Source organism: Drosophila virilis, chromosome 3 (genome assembly GCF_030788295.1).
Source record: "Drosophila virilis strain 15010-1051.87 chromosome 3, Dvir_AGI_RSII-ME, whole genome shotgun sequence".
NCBI classification, from domain to species: Eukaryota; Metazoa; Arthropoda; class Insecta; order Diptera; family Drosophilidae; genus Drosophila; species Drosophila virilis.
In genome coordinates this window covers 4,997,698-5,015,418 of record NC_091545.1, presented here as the reverse complement: position 1 = coordinate 5,015,418, position 17,721 = coordinate 4,997,698, and the positions used below count along the sequence as shown (strand labels likewise).

Here is a 17,721-nt window from a genome sequence, read left to right as displayed (position 1 = left end):
TCTTATCAGAGCTGAGATTCTTTTATCAACAAAGTTATCGATCTGGCTGATCTTGCAATGCAGCTCAGCTCGAAATACTTTATTCAGATATGCGACAGTTGAGTTTAGTACAACATTATTCATATTTGAAAGTATGCTGCGAGCTATAAAGCGCACAACCTCGAGTTCAATTGGCTCGTAAAACTTTGATGATTAGCAGCAGCCACAGTTGAGTTTGTTTGTCTTCTTGCGAAGACTTGTTATCATTTCCCACAGAGAGCAGCACATAGCTAACTGACCCCAATGGGTGACCCGCAGCTTGACTGAGCCAAGATAAATGCCCAGCAATGTGTTGACCTTGGCTTGAATGCACAGTAGATAGACACTCGCTGCAATGCCTCAATGATGATTAACTTGGCTACAGCCTTCAATCAGACCTGCTGCAAGGCGCAATTGTTGGAAAATTGTAATTGCCAACTTCAAATGTTGCGCAATTATACGACTTAATACGTTTCACATTGTTTGGGTTTTTTTTTTTTGTTTTATTTTTTTTTTTTTTTGCGCTAATTAGCCAAATGTGCGAAGCACTGTTTGTTGCTTGAGTCGATTTTGATTTGGCTTTTTTCATTTGCATTTTCATTGACCATTTGCTTTAGATTGCCGCTCATTTGTCGGCTGTCGAAATTGTCGAAAATTGTGAGATTGTGCGCTGGAAAGCCAAGCAATTGCGAGTATCTGTGAAAATGTCAACGCAACGCTTGAGAAAATGTAAACCTCTCTCACTTACGAACATTACGTACATCATCTAGCCACATTTGCCCCCGACCATACATTCCCATCCATATACATATATCATTTTCTCCATCTCTCTTCTGACTACACATATATCGCATGTTTTTCCTGCCTGTTCGGTTGTCTTTGACCAATTTTGGTTTTTCTTTTCTTGCGGGAAAAATCAATCATGAAAAATGCTTGCTATTAACAATGGATTTGTAATCGGATTTGGATTTGCACGAAATGGGATTATAAGAGACGGAAAGAGATAGAGATGTAAAGAGAGAGAGAGAGCAGGAGGAAGAGAGAGCGGTAAAGCTTGGATGATTTTTCTTCAATAAGATTTAAAATATGTTTGAATTAATCGAGAGTGGGAGAGGGAGAGAAAGTGGGAGACAGAAAGAAAGGAGAGCTATAAAAATTCATTTTTCTTTTCTTCAACAATATATTCATGTGAGGACTGAAAATAATATTAACAATAAAAAGATAATCTAAGAAATGCATCTGCGCGAATTGCATTTAATAATTTTAAAAAATGGATAATCATTTGTTTGTTTTCGTATAAAAGAAACAGCGCGGTAGGAATTGGGTTTTCATTAAAAAAAATTTAAATAAATATATTTATATGAGTTCTCTGTCCTTCAAAGAAAAGCGAAATAGAGAGAAAATCGTTTGCTTTTTCTTTAATAATTTCAAAGAAGAAAAAGATAATCATATTCACAGATTTTACTTCTATAATTTACAAATATGCTTGTTTATTTATGTTTATTTATAAACTTATGTAAATGAGCTTTAAACTCAGCTCAGGTAATGCCACATAACTGTTAGCATTTTCTCCGTTGACCTTCGTCGGAGTTCGCTGAACCTCTTCACCTAAATCTGTGACACATTTGACACCAACTCTCGAGTATCATTTGCACTCGAAACTATCCGATTACCAAACACGGCGCAGCGCCCCAATAAGAAACAAGAGGAAAAAAAATACTAACTCGAAAACAAGCTTGGAAACACTTTCAACACACTCGTCGTGTGGTCTTCGGGCCATTCAAGTGCAATTAATGGTCGTAAGTGTCTGCCAAATGTGGTCTATAAAAAAAAAAGACAGCGCCAAATGACTGCCATCAGCTGGCCAAATGGACAAGGTCAAATCTGGCAAAGATCGCCGCTCTTACCAAGGCTCAAATTTGAATAGGCCAGGGCGCAATCCACCCGAACACCTCTCCGGCCAACTGAAGCGTGGCGGTGGGTTGATTACAAACCAAGCTTAGTTCAGTTAGTTGAATACGGTAGTTTTCGGGAAATTTTCCCTCTATATATATCTCGCGGTCTGCCTGTGGCAATTAAAATGAGATTATTACCCGGTCAGTCGCGGCCTTTCTGTGGTCAATGTACTAGCTCGCTGGCTGCGGCACCAGGCGTAACGCTAGTTGAGAGATCCCGAAAAGAAAATAACTTTTGGGCTAACGACTTGTTAATTGTGCAATAAATAGAAAGCAGCAAGCAGCCAAGGCAAAGGCCCAATACTCTGGAGTGCCCGCTGATGTTGTAATAATTGAAATTTAATGCAGTCAGAGAAAGCAGCAAAGGATTTTGATTCAATCTATGACAGAGCAGGTAGACAATTGAATCTTGAAATAACATACAGAAAGAATACTTTATCAAAGTAAGAATGGGTGGAGCATAAGCTAAAAACAATTATTTTAAACTTAACTATGTGGATTCTTGGTCTCTTCTGGATTATAATTCAAAACAGGGTATGGTAAGGTTGTATGTAAAAGAAGTATTCGTTATCAAGGGAACAGCTCCGTCTGAATGAAGTTCGATCTAAGAGACTTTAAGATATTTATTTGCTTTAAGATATTTATTTGCTAAATATTTCATATATAATAAGCTAAAAGCTTTTTCTTTCCGATAACTACCATTTAGATAAAATTGATAAATATCGATTTAAACATAGGCATATTCTTATATCCTATTCCTTCAGGACTTCATACTTGATGTAGGCTGGGATTTATTATATACAGATTCAGGATACAATATTTCCTGCTTAATCATTTCCTAAGAAATTTAACAACAAATATCATGTGAAGTGCATACCCAATATTTTGAATTAAATGTTATCTTTAAGCTCTTAAGATTTCCTGTAGTTTAGAAATACGAATGTATATCTCAGCTCTTCGTTATTTACAGGGCATCGGCGCGTCAGCCACTCACAACTAGAGAAATCTTAGTTTCTTCTTACTTTTTGTTAGTTACACTCAAAAAATAATTATATAAACAGTTATAGCCAACCAATTTCATAATCATTTTAAGCATTAAAAGCCATGTAACATGTTTTTAATGAGACCACAGCCAAAAGCCAAAAGGAAAAACTTCAAACGTTGACAAGAGCCAAACTTGTTCTGGCCGCAGATTGGTTCGCCGTTGCGGCAGACCTAAGACTCGGTCCACAGACTGGACCACATGGGGCCGGCCAACAGCCAACACATCTCCATCCAAGAACGTGACGGCAACAAAAGGCGCAGACGACTTGGTCGTCTCGGTCGTCGGCTTATCGTGCCCGGCTACGAACGTGACACTCGAACGTGATTATGTCAACCGTGTCGTTGTCGTCTTTGATATCAGACCTCCTACCTCCCTCATCTGGCCGCTCTTTGTCTGATATGTTACTCAATAGGCCGTGTCGCCGGATTTTAACTGTGCTATACACCGACTTGTGCAGCAACTCTCTCTCTTTTTCGCATTCTTAGAACGGTTTTTCGAGAATTCTTCTGTTCTCTTAAAGTTAATTCCTAGTGCATTTGCTCACATCACGTTGCCAGCTGCACTGCATTGACATAATTCTTCACTGTTTGTTGCCCTCTTTTCTTCTGGGTCAACAGATTGGATAGATTTTTGTTTGCCCAGCGATTCCCAGGCAGATTAATTGCCCAGGTGACAAAGCATACGAGGTGTTGCACTTAACACCAAACACACACAATAAGTCTTAAATGCAATCATTTCCTAGACTTCACCTATAATATACCCTATTAAATGTTAGAGGGGTTTGTCTGAACAGTTAAAAAAACTACGCTGCAGCTGATAAATACGCCATGTTTAATATCGAATTATCAACGAAAGTTACCCGTCATCGATATATATCGATCAATTTCTTAACTTAAAAACAGTTTTAGCTCAAACAATGCTCTCCAGGGTATCTCATTATCTGTTATTTTCTCAACTAGATATTGTTGCGTCTTAGCTTGTTTTCTCACACCTCTGGCGTGTCATTTTCATTTGTCTTCTTTTTGGTCTTCTTGTTTCCTCCTGTCATTTATCTTGTCAATAGAGATCGCAACTCCCCCTACAAAAAGAAAAGTGTTATTTAAACTCCTCAGTTGAGGTAATTAGAGAAGTTGCCAACTTGTTTGTTTGGAAGCTCACGCTGAATTTTGTTGCTGCCCCAAACCGGGCAGACTTCGTGTGTTGTTGTGTTTTTCTTTTTTGTTTTTGGGCTATTTAAAGTCGCTTTCGATTTGGCGATTTGGAAGTGTTCCAAATGCCGTGACTATTTCACTTAGAAATGTGCTAGCTAAAAAAGAAAAGAAAAGCATTGCGCGTTCCAATTTATGTGACATGTTGGAAATGTTGCGTTCTTGTTGCTGCTGATGTGTTGTCTTTTCTTGGGGCATTGACTTCCTGCTGAGCATATTTTCATATTTGGCTAAAATTTTGGCAAGCCAGGTGAGTTATGAGCTCGACGAGGAAGTTTTCCTTAACGAAAACGTATGCTCTACTTTCTGAAACTATTTTCGAGTATCTATCGCAAACCTAAGAACTTGTGAATCATATGCGCAGAAAGACAACGCATACAGCATGGCCTCTGGGGCGTAGGCAGTCCCACAAATTCTAGGGGCGATAAATATGTAAAAAACGCGGTCGAGGTCACGTACTGACATTTTCGATAATGAATGTTGTTGCTATTGTTGTTCGGCTAGTTAATTGTTGTTGTTGTTGTTGTCGTTGCTCAACTCTGGGCAGAAAAAATGTCTGAGTCAACGAACCTCGATCTAGAGATACAGACACAGATACGTGCCCAGAGTATTCTGTGTTATAAATAGTCGCCGCATTAGAAGATCTTTTGGCCAGACGCACGAATTTAACACTCGAATGTGTTCAACATTTGCATGAATGTGTGCGAATGAGTAGCGAAGCGAGAGGCGCACAAACTTGTGCGTCATGCTGGTCGCCAACAATTGGAGGACAGTGTGTTGAAACTGGGCCTGCAGAAGAAGCAGAAACAGCAACAGCAGAGGGCCCACTACTTGGAATTTATGTGGCCAGGCAGCAGCCCAATTAGCATTTAGCTGGCAAAATGTAGTCAAAACTCATTTCTCATCTGGCGCCAGCTGGAAAAAATTGCTCGAGTTTATGTTTAATGGACGCACACAAATCATAATCTAGCTCAGAAGAAACGAGAGTCAAGAAATATTATGTAAAACTACTAAAAGTATGCTTAAAACGTGACTATGCGGTCTGTAGTGGGAAATTGGGCATATTACGTATACGAGGCGTTGACAACATTTATTGTTAACTTAGGGAAAGGCTCCTAAGGGTGCCATCATCTAAGACTCTAAGTTCTTGATCAAGATCTTCAAATCTTAGAATTTAAGAAACTTTTTAACACTTATCTAGAAAACAAACAAGAACAATGCCTACTTTAAAGGCCGCTACTCAGCGCTCAGTTCTCCATGAATTCTTAAGAAACTCAACAGCAAAATAAGAACTTGATTTGCCTTCATATAACTGCTCTGGCAGTTCTGAGCTTCAATTTCAATATTGCGCCCACTGTGCATTCACTTTTCTTCGGCCAATAAATTCAGCTTGCCTTACCCCCCGGGGCTCCTCTTCTGGCAACATGTTGCCAACTGGGCGCCGCTTCTGCCTTCTGAGTGCATCAAAGTCTCAATTGCAATCACAACAGAGCCAAACGGAACATCTCAAGTTCAGTCGCAGATTAGTCACGAACTTTTTGCATAAAATTCAGGCTCATATTTATTTTATTCTGCCAGTGTTCTGAAACTGGAACTGCCGCGCAGCTGAGTTGCGGTTCAGGTGGGTGGGTTGAGCGTGTGCAAAATGCATTAAGAGGCTCGCCAAATTGCCAAGACCAAGAGTCGTGCAAAGATTGGGAGTGGTGGCAGCCAGCCACGAGGCAAAAGGCATACACCAGCCTCCATCCACTTTGCGGCACCAACTCGACTGAACTCAACTCAACTAAACTCGACTCTTGCCTGAGTTTAAACAAAGAGAAAGGCGTTGCTCTATGGCAATTGTTGTTTTTGTTGTTTTTTTTTCTCCTCGGTTTTTGGGCACTCGCTCTTCAGTTTGTAATGAGCCGCAACTATCGCAAATAAGCAGCCGCTTGGCCACACCCACACCGCCTCCACACACACACACACACACACAACCACAAACACACCTGTCCAAGTCTTGGCTTCTTATTGCCAGCTGCTGGGGGCCTGCTCCAAGAACTTGAAACAACTTCATGACTCGCGACTCAACTCTCAACTAATGGCTACGAATTTGGCTGCACACTTTAGAAGCTAAGTTGATTTTTATTTGCCAAGCCTCTACAATTGAAGACCCTCCCCACACCCCTTTCCCCCTCTTGGCTCTCTTAACCTATCGAACAAGTTCTTTGTTTTTTCGCCGTGCCTCTTGCAGCTCATAATTAGATATAATGATAAAAAAAATATAAGTATAAAAAAATATCATAATACAAACAATTTCTGGCTCGAGTCGCCTGTAAAGACGCAGAAAATTATCTAGCGGAAAATTCCAATAAAATAGATTTTCGATTTTCGAAAAGTGCTAGGCTAGAAAATGCTGCAGCTCGTTTAAATATTTAGTCGTCGATCGAAATACTGCAGCAAAAGCCATTGAACTGGAAGATTTTTTAGCTGGGTGTGGACGAACATGTACAAGAAATTGCAAGAAGGTTAGATTAGAATAATGAAAGAGGCAGATGAATGAAGTTGATGTAAAATATTGTAGGTACAATAAATGCCAGATGGGTTTTATAAAAAGAATCAGAAGATGTGATATAATTTGAATGTGCCTGGCGGAAGATCTAGTTAGAAAGTTAAGAGCAGAAAATGCCAGAAACATAAAAGGAAAGGATATATTAAAAAGCTTGATTCTGGGAATTGTCACATGTATTATAAATACGAGTCCAAGATGCTTGAGAGCTGTCGATATTGATATACAAAAATTTGTGGGCAGTAAAAAAAGGAAAAACCAATAAGCTTTCAATTGCAAGTACGTCAACTTTCCCAGCACGTCCGTTCCAGCTAAGTGAAGCTTTTCTAGTGTCCAATTTTGACCAAGGAGTTTGTCGAATGGATCAAAACAAGCAGCTGGCGCAAAGTTTGCCAAATGTCAAAATGTCAAATGGAAATCATATACATAAAATCTCACGAATTGTAAACTAAGAGGGACGCGAACATTCAAATCGATAAACGAGCGCCTTTTTGTGACATTTCAATTTGTTTGTCGAGAGGAAAAATAAAAAAAAAAGGAAAAAGAAGGTACAAATGAGCAGCCCAACAGGTGAAAATTTAAATTTATGACTTGTGAGCTGGAGAAATGCACAGGATGTGCGGCAAACAGTCGCTGCCATAAGTAAGTGTCTGCCAGGTGTCGTTGGGTTATTTTTGTTTTTTATTTCGACTTGGTCGCTTCATCATATTTATCGATTTCTAATGCCAAAGCTGACAGCTATTGTGGTTGTTGTTGCTGTTTACATAGCCAACAGATGCCACATGATGCAAGAGTTCGTTTAGGTTAAACTGTTGTATGAAGATCAATGTACGATAACCACCAAGCGAGCTTTGCCAATGGTCATGTGTGTGCGTGCGTGTGTGTGTGTGTGTGTGTGTGTGTGTGTGAGTGTCTGCGGTTTGGTGGGTGTCATTGTGCGGCATTTGGCGCTGCCACGCCCCCGCCCCATAGCCTCACCTTTGACCGCTGCGTGTCAATTACATTTGTAATTATTTTTATAATCATTTTTTGTTTTTTGTTTTATTATTATTTGATAAATTGAATATCGCACGCCGCATTCGCAGACGCTTGAGTGTGGCCAATGCGGAAAGCCTTTTTGGCCAATTCCATTTATCGATTAATCTTCGCAAATACAATGGACGGATGCATGCGCTTATGCAATGTGTGGGATTTGACCTTTGTGTGGCCGGGCGGGTTCGTCTGCCCGACGCCGATGACAAATGAGTGATGAAAATCTAAGACAAGACATTGCTGCCCATAAACGGAAATGGGATTGGGTGTCTTCGGTCCTATGAGAGGAGTTGGCTGCACTGAAAATAAAATTGTGCTAATAAATGCAAATATAACTATATTCTTGATTTGAGCTTGAAGGTTTCTAGAGTTTGAGCAAATGTTAAGTGAAACTGAAAGAAATTGACTTCAATTTCAAAGAGTTCTAACTTTTTTCATATGCCGTTGATCAAGAATATTCTTAAGATAAATATGAATCAGGCCAGGATTATGTACAAAATACTTTTTATAAGAACTCAGCTTTAAAAATAAAATAAAATTGAAATATTTATTTCATTAAAATGTATTCAATTCGGAGCTTTAAACAATTTCTGCAAATTTATCATCTATTTTTTCGCTGCCAAAACGGAAACCCTAGTGATTATTTCTCTCAGTGCATGAGGTGCAGTCGATTCATTAGGGTTCTGAGAGGCAAAGTCTAGTCGTTTGGTCTGTGCCGCGCCCAACTAAGGCAGCCCACGCGCTTTCGGCGAACGTGGCAACAACTTCATTGGCAAATCGCGTCTAGTCAACTAGTTGGTTCAGTCACGTGTCCAATGCTCGCGCCATATTAAGTATACGACATGTGTGTTCGCTTTCGAATTGATTGTTAAATACGAATTGACACCTTTGCCCATGTCGCCACATGCATTCAATGTTTGATTTCTTTCTCTATTTCCAGGTGTTGTACCATGAAATTGTATCACACGCTCGAGTTGTAAGCGCTTGCATTCGCGCCGCCTCCGAAAGGGAACGGGAACGGGAACAATCGCAGTCACAGCCACAGTTGCAGCAACAACCCGCATCTCTCACCAGCAATTGCTCCAGTGAATCGACCAGCGATTCGGTAACCAAATCGCATAGTCTCAGCAGCGGCTTCGCCTCTGATGCAGCCCAATTGATCACGCCCAGCAGCACAGCGGCCACAACTGGCACTGGAATCGTCGCAGCTGGCGGCGGCAGCACAGCTCATCCCAGGAAGGGTGAGGGCAATTTGGAGCGACTACGCGATCGTTATCATCTGATCTATTTGAAGGCCTTTGAGCTGCAACTCTGCCTCGACAATTTACTGCGCAAACGCAGCTCCACAGCGGTAAGTCCATAATTCAACCAATTATCTTTAATAATATGTTTGAGTACAAGAAGAAATAAAATATGAGCAGGAGATTTCGATTTACATTTGATTTCAACTGCAAGTGTTTGGCTAGAATTTAGATAAATCTAATTTTGTGTTGTTTGATAGACTTGAGAATCATTTTTAAATATATATAACATACGGGATATGTGATGAGTTCATGGCAAATCCACTTGAACGAGCGGAATATGGGTGGAAATCTTAAGAAAATATCTGGCCAAGCAATGCAATGGATTGCAATTGTCTTATTCTAGAATTCGTCAACTTGAACTTCGGCCAGCACGAAAATAAAACCCAATGGGATAGTTTTGCCTTAGTCTGTGTATCTTTAAATTCATTATAGCTCAAGATTTTCCATTTTCTATTTAAAAAAAAAAAAAGAAACAAAAATACGTTGCATGCCGTGCATTCTTGGAAAATAGAAATTCAACCACTTTGATGGCTGCTCTTCTCGCATTGTATTGGCGCCGCTTTCCTTTCCTCTGCCGACTGCGGGCTGCCTTTTGTGTCCGCCTCACGCCAATTGCGGGCATTTCTAATTACGAAAGTGTCTCTCCTTCACTGATTTAATTAATTCATTTGGTGAAAATGCCGGCAATGCGTTGGCCAACAAGCCGCAAATGCCTCAAAAGCCATCAACTTGTTGGCCAACAACAACAGCAGCGCTGCAACAACTGTTGACCAACTGATGCACACCCAATGTGCCAGAAGACACTTCAAACTACACAACAACAAATGTCTTCAAACTGTACAATTTCTCCAGGCAAATAGTTGCGTGATTGTGGCTAAATGCAGGTTCTTTTAGTTTGAGAATGTGAACGATGAAAAAGCTGCAAAATGCGCTATAAAAACTATCTAAAAAAAAATGGCAAATGTGGTATAGGATATCATATCCTAGATAACATTTGCAGAATATTTTAGATTTTTATCGTATCTCAAAATTTTAAATAATAAATTTTAATAGAAGAGAAAGGCTTGAAATTGCATATGCTATATAGAAATTATCTTATGGATCTTTTAATTCATTTTCAAGAAAAAAACTATGACATTTGCAATGGTAATTTTTAGATAGTATTTTAATTTGTTTATTTTTATAAAAAAGAAATTTAGGCCTTTAGAAGTTAAAATTTGTTTAAAAGCGACGCGCTCTAATTGGCAAGCAACAACTTAATATATTTATTTAACTCAGCAATAAAGTTCCCCCACATTCTGGTTTAGTATTTTCGCATAACGTGTTCCTTTCTAGCCTTTCCAACATAATTGCTCGATTCTCTCTAGCCCACACAAGCGCACGCTATATCTCCTGCTGCTTCTCCAACCCCCCTCTCTCTGCCCTCTCTCCCTCTCTCACTGTGTGTCGCTTCATCCCACTCACTTTGACAGCTGCTAGTGAAAGTCTTTGCCTATAATCACATTGACCCAGTTAACAGAGCACTCCACCTCTTCCTCTAGCTACGCCGGCTGGCGAGCTCGTTCTCTGATTTGTGCCACTTTAAACGTTTCCTGGTCAAAGTTCTGAGGCACCCAGCCCGGCCGCCGGCAACGGCTACCATAATATAATTGCAAACGCTTTGTAAGCCGGCCTCCTCACTCCCCGGTAACAACATTTTAATTGTGTATAATTTAGCAACTGCCCCTATCTCGCTCTCCCTCTCTCTCTCTCTCTCTCTCTCTATCTGTTGCTCTTGGAGAGACGCCCCGACCCGTGCCGTGTGCCGTGTTGTCTTGTTTGCACTGGGATGTCGTAATTCATGCAAGGCACGCACTGCAGCAGCTAGCTGACCCACACGGTGGGGCTGCCCTGGCTGTCAAGCCTGCGGCTCTGGAGCAGTTCATGATGCAGCTTGCAACCGCTTCATTTGTGGCTGAGTTTCTCCTGCCAGTGAGAAGAAACAATTTCATTTTCCTGCATTTCGACTCGCTTGCGCTCTGATGCAACAATTTGCATTGCTGTTTGCCCCAAGCTAGAACAACCCCGTGCCCGGTGCCCCTTGCCCCGCTGCATGTGGCATGACCAAATTGCCGCCGCCTATGCAATGTGAACACGCTGTTGCCTTATAATTTGCAACACTTTGCTGGCTCCACATTTTGTGCTCCACATTTTGGCGTAGCTAGAAGAAAACAAAAACGCCTCTCCATCAAACGTGTTGCTGCCGCGTCTGGCAACATGTTGCCAGCAACATTTTGTACCTCATTATGGCCAAATGTCAAAATGTGCGCATTAATTGCATTTGTGCCGTTTTTTATGCGCGTAATAAACCTGGCCAAAATGCACACAAACACATTGAGAAATATGCCTCATATAAGACGCTAAATTTAACGCGGGGCAAGTAAAAGTGAAATTTATGCCGACCCATTGCAACAAACTTGGCCCAGAGGTCGCGCTGGCAACTTCGAACTTGCCACCAGCCGCTGCAGCAGCTGCTGCGGCTGCCAATGGAAAGCGACTGGAAATGAACATGAAAATAAAAAAAATAAGAAAATAAAAATCAAACTTCCACAACAAATGAAAATAAACCAAATCAAATTTACGACGTGCCCAGCGAGACGATCGCGACTTCTCATAAAATGCATTTTATTTCTGCTGGCCTTTTGTCTTGGCTCCCTACTTCTCTCCCCCTTCCTCTCCGCCTGTCTCTTTTTTGCTCTGCCGGCATCCCTCTCATTTGCTCACGTTCACATCAATTTTGTTGGCCCTCACCACATTCGATAAACAAATGCAGTTTGCAATCGAATTACAATGATTACACTTGATTATTATTATATTTGACTTGTTGTGTAGCTGCTTCCTCCTTCCATTGGGTCTGCCGATCTCTTGTTTATTCTTGGGAGTAGAAAGAAAAAAATGCTGTATAATATTTGTTATTATACAGATCTTCAAGCTGCAGGCCAATGCACCTTTTGATTGATTCACCGGCCAGCTTGAAGGCCAAATACCAAGCGAAAGTGTTGAAAGAAATTCACATCTGGCAACATTTGTTTTTGGATTCTTCTTGTTAAACCTGCTGTTAAAAGCAATTCGCCCTTGTTAAACTTGAGTTGTGAGAAATATGATCTTGGCTACATGAGCCAAACAGGAATGTCAAGAATTCTTCCCACCTTTGCGGTCCTTTATTTCTAATATATAGCAAGGCAATAATAATAATTAAAATACGAGAAGAATTCTTTTTTCTGTACACCTTATATCGTCCCCTAATCTTGCCAATGAATATGTCAGCCTTTGGAAAAGTAATATGTAAAGAGATTTTTGTCTTTAGCAAATTTCATAAAGCTTTCAGAGAGTCTAATATTAATCAATTAATGCTTGCCAACCTTGAGGCACTTAACAACACTAAACCAAACAAGCCTCTTGCGAGTCAAGACGCGTTTATCAACACTCATCGAGCGATGTGAAGCTAATTGGATTTCCAGTCGTGTACAAATCGAACAGCCAATTAACGTCGATCAAAATAAAGTTTACAGCTTATGAATTTAATTGCCGCTCGTCAAATATTTAAATGTTGCGGCACATCAATCAAAGCCAAAAACATAAATCAAGAGTAATTCGAACGAGCGTCGCCTAAAATCACCAAAAACTCGGCAGCAGCTAGCCGAAAAAAAAAGAAACCCGAAAATATATAAACCGAATGCAAATTAATGTTGGCCAAATTGCATATTTTGTTTAAATACCCTGTGGTCGGTTTTAATGGGTAAAACAGGGTATATAGAGCTTGTTCAAAGGATTTGAAGGTCTTATATACCTTACAAGGATAAATATAGTTTTCGATAACTTTTATTGATAAATATCGATTTCCAAACCCGTTTTTGCCAGACGCTAAACCAAATTTGATAAGTAGCCAAACAATTGTATACACAATCCATAATCTTATTGAAATCGATAAATATCGATTGTCGATTCTGCTTTATTTTTAACTAAACTCAGAGTAGGAAAAAAACCAAAGATTTCCGTTAGCTCTCTTCGTTTCTGCTGATATCGATACATATCAATTTTTAATTCAGCATTATTGTAAATGCATTCTCAGAGTATATATAAACCGCGGCAACACATTGTGCGGGTAGCTTGTCAAAGAGCACGTATTTAAGTTCTTCTGCCAAAATCGATAAATATCGATTGCCAAGCCAATTTTTGTTAGACTTAATGCTGAGACAACCAATGAGGTGTGTAATAGTTGATATAGCAACAAACCGAAAACTGAATACAGGGTATTAACTAGCTTAGTATCATGAACTAGTTTATTTCTCATTCCTTTCATAAATCGAACGAACAAAACGAGGCACGAAAATGAACGAATGCGCTTTGAATAATAATTGACGGGCCAACATATGTCTGTCTGGGCGATTGTTGCTTTTAGTGTTGTTGTTGTTGTTGTATGCGATTCGTGTTGCGAATCGGAACTGCATTTGCATGTTGAACAACGACATTTACAAATTGTGACTATTTAATTGTGTGTGTGGTGTGTTGTGTGTGTGCTGCCCCGGAAGATGCGAGTGCTGAAAAAATTAAATCACAATAATTATGTAAATTTTGTTGTTGTCTTCAACCTGTGCGCGGGGCGTGCCACCCACAACAGCAACACGGAAGCTGCACCACTAATGGCCGTTGCATGCCACACACCAATACATATGCACACACATATATATCTATATATTTATTTACATGCCAAACAATGGCCGAATAAAAAAAGCTTAAGTTTCACTTTCTGACGCGCGTTGCAAGGCCGTTTAAACGGCAGGCAGCTGCCGCAGTTCGGGCCAATATAATTACCGCCTCTCGGTCTCACTTTCGTTTGGGGCCTGCTGGACAGCAGCACGGTAATTAGCCGCTGGCCAGCAACAACAACAACAACAGCAACAACAACAACACTTAGCAAAATGCTTCGTGTAATTGGAAGCTTGACCAAAAACGCTCGTCGTGCGGTTTAGCAGGCAAATTGGGTGGGTTTTTGTAAGAAATTGTTTTATAATGTGGCCACATCCCAAGCCCGCAACCAACACCACACAATGCAACATCAGGAGGCAGGCAGCAGCTGTTGCTGCTCTGACCGTTAGTTGATCTACTTTTTGGTGGCAACTAATGATGCAGCTTGTTGCAGCTGAGAGCTGCAATCGAGCGCTGTTTTTGTTTTTTTTTTTTTTTTGGCGCCTGCCTTTTGGCTCTGTTTTCAATTACTCGCACAAATGTGGGCTTCAATATGCCATTTATTGTTCATTATGCTCTGCACGTTGGCCAACACAGATTCGGGATTAGATATTTATGATTGATTTGTGCAGCAGCCGCAGAGCAGGTTGTGTTAATGAGTAAAAATATGCAAACGGGAGCGTGACGAAATATGGAATGTGCTTGGCACGAAAACTATCAGAACCAAAAATGCAAAGCAAAGTTTTTAATTTCACGGCTGACTCCCTGTCTTTAGATTCGGCTCCTAAACCTGATTCCCTACAACCAGAAGCACAGAATTTGGTTAAGGTCTTAATAATTATGACAATATTGTCAAAATTGCAAAAAAACGTATTTTTATTTAGAAGTGTAGCTCCTAATTTGGTATCTACCCAACATGAGCATCTATCCATTTTTGATTTTGTAAGAAATTTTTCAATGAAATAGAGACTTGAGCACATAAAAATAATAGGTGTCTGGCCTTGCGACAATGCTTTGCCTGAAAAACGCAAAAGTTTCTTCAGGAAAAAATTGGTTTCAATTATTTCTGTCCACAAACATGGCAAATTTTTGATATTCCGACAAACAAATCCATAAAATAGAGACAATCCGGTGCTCATAAAAAGATAGACGTCTATATCAAAATATGCAGAGTGCAAGGAAGTTGCTCGAAATAAAAGCGAAAGAAAAGTGAAAGATGTTTCCTGTAAAAGAAATTTCTCAACAATTTTAGTAAGCTTTCCTCTAATTAATTTTGAGTTAAAAGAAGGTATACAAAAGACTAAAGCCGCCTGGCAAAAGCTAACAAACTACAACATTTCAATTTCGATATATTTTCGAATTCAATCAAATTCCAACTTCTGTCCGCAAATGATTAATTGCAAAATCAAACAATGGGGCATCCGAGGCACCCCGCATGCAAACTAGGCGGATGAATGCAATAAAAAAACAGAGCTCAGAATAATAACAAAACAAGTAAAAGCAGCAGCAACGGCAGCGGCAACATCATGACCAAATTGCTTCATTGTGGCAGCAGCTGTTAAACAGACGACTTCCAATTCCAATAATCGAGCAACTGGACGGAAGAAAGACGAGCACAAGTCAAACGAGATGTGGCCACAATGTAATCAATGGGAAATTACAATGCACAATGCACAGCTGAGGAGAGAAATGAAGCCAAATATAAACAACAAAATGCCGCCACATAGCAATGGGAACACGGCAGCAGCAACAACAACAACTGCAACCAGCAACATGTTGCTGCAGTGTTTGATGTTGTCAACGCGTCATGTGGCGCAGACTAACCCCCACACACACACACACACACACATACATACACACATAAATCAGCGGGTAATGCAACAGACCACAAAAAAAACAATGGCGCAGACAGAGACATCTTCGATTGAAGCGCGCCTCGTTATACACTAGGCAGATGGTATTATAGACTTTTGGCAAGGTATGCAACACTTTACCCAGTTCCCCACGATTAAGCCGATACTTCTCTTGACAGCACACAAATTAACCTGAAAGTCGTCTCAGAAAGTCTATACGCATATATATTATATATTTAAATCATATTATACTGAGCAGAATCAACGGATATGTCGCTATAGAAATGTCAGTCAAAAGCCAACTCTGAATAGAGCAGCCGATTCTGAGAAGATTTAAATCTATTTCAAGTCAACTTTGCTCGAACCTGTCTATCTGCTGCAGGCCGATCTTCACATTTTGTCAAAAACTCATCAATATCGTTTTACTCATTCGTCAATCAGTCAGTTTATAGCATTAAAAAAGTCGTTACATCACATGCAAAGACATAAGCACCAGCTAGGGTATTTTATCATTTCGCAACCCGCAGCTAATTCATCTCACTTCGCTTTTTGTTGAAATTTCCTGCAATGATATTTCCCGTGCTGCATTTATGGCATATTGACATTTGCCAAATGTCAAATTGCGGCCTTTGTTTGCATTGTTCGACTGTCTCTCTGTCTGTCTGTCTCGCTTGTTATCTATTTTATGTGCCGCAATTGTCACAGGCTGCGACATACAAATATTCTGCATTTGCCATTAATCATAGCAACACCTTAAATTCAAATGTTGCCGGCAGCCCAACACATAAATAACCAGCAAAATTATGAGCAATTGCTGCTGTGCGTGGGCCAGCAACATGTGTGTGTAGCACGCCCACGCACACTTGCGTGTTGCAGCAACATGTTGCCAATAAGGGCGCTGTCAACATGACAAAGGCTAGACAAGAACTGGCCTCAGATCTACTCAGCACTTTGTGCTTAAATATTGTCGTAATTCTAACAATGTTGCTGTTGCAGTTGCTGCTGCTGCTGCGCTGCTGTTGTTGCTGCGGGGACCAACGCAGCTTTGACTAAGACTTTGCTAAATTTAGCGTCTAATGCGATTTGTAATAGTTGCGCTAAATTGTGGGCATTGCAGTTGCTGCTGTCGCTGCTTTTGCTGTTGCTGCTGCACCAGGAAATGTTTTGTGCAGCAGCAGCAACAACAACAACAACAACAACAACAGCTGCTAGTAATAATATTGTTGCTGCAGCGGGTGCTGCTGTTGTCACCGCATACTTTGCAGCGAGGTTGTGGGGCAAAAAGCTTTGCATGTTGCCAGTTTTTTTTATTGTTGTTGCTTTTGCTTTCATATGACTTGGAAGTTTTCATGTTGCTGCGGGTTGTCAACGCTTTTGCTGTTGTCATGGCAATTGCTGTTGTTGCTGTTGTCACGGCTGCTGCTGCTCATGTCTGCAATTTTGTCGCGCTTTGCAGACATTTGCATGGCGTTGTTGCAATTGACACTTTTAAATAAATTTAAATTCCATTGCAAATCTCGGTAATTACTTAATTGCTGAAGCGTTCGGTCAGATCTGTACGGATATAAAAGATTTATGTGGTGGCAAAATATCTGATTGTAAGCTGGACACAGCTAACATTTATTTATAAATGTCACATAATCTCATTGTCCAGTTACAGTGAAACCTCTTAAAAACCTTGAAAAATTCATATCGCATAGGAAATCTATTTAAAAATCTGTTTGTACACTGTGCAAAAAAACAGGTGTGCTTATATAAAATTGCATTTGAGCGTAGGTTTAGGAGTTCTATCTATATTAACTCAAATGTTTCATTATGCTATATTATTAATATTTGGGATAGATGAAGAGCTTCTTTAAATACCCTTATATCTTTTAAACAGGGACTTGAGCAAGTATTTTTTGTCTCTCGAAATATTTCTAAATATTTATTTGAAAATAGAAACTAGTTCTGCTTGAAATTACTTTAGATATAATCTAATAAAGCTTGTAATAATTCCAGCCACATTTATAAGTATCTTAATTGTTCTT

General features: G+C 40.1%; 1 protein-coding gene across 7 annotated transcripts in view; it reads left to right on the top strand.

Moving 5' to 3' along the window:
• klar (klarsicht) overlaps window positions 1-17,721 on the top strand; it is a 171,637-nt gene that overhangs the window by 116,165 nt on the left and 37,751 nt on the right. For all 7 annotated transcript variants that reach the window (XM_032434628.2, XM_070207952.1, XM_070207951.1 and 4 more), the window contains one exon: window positions 8,747-9,157. In XM_032434628.2, coding sequence (XP_032290519.1) covers window positions 8,747-9,157 — 411 coding nt within the window. The remainder of the gene's footprint in view (window positions 1-8,746; window positions 9,158-17,721) is intronic.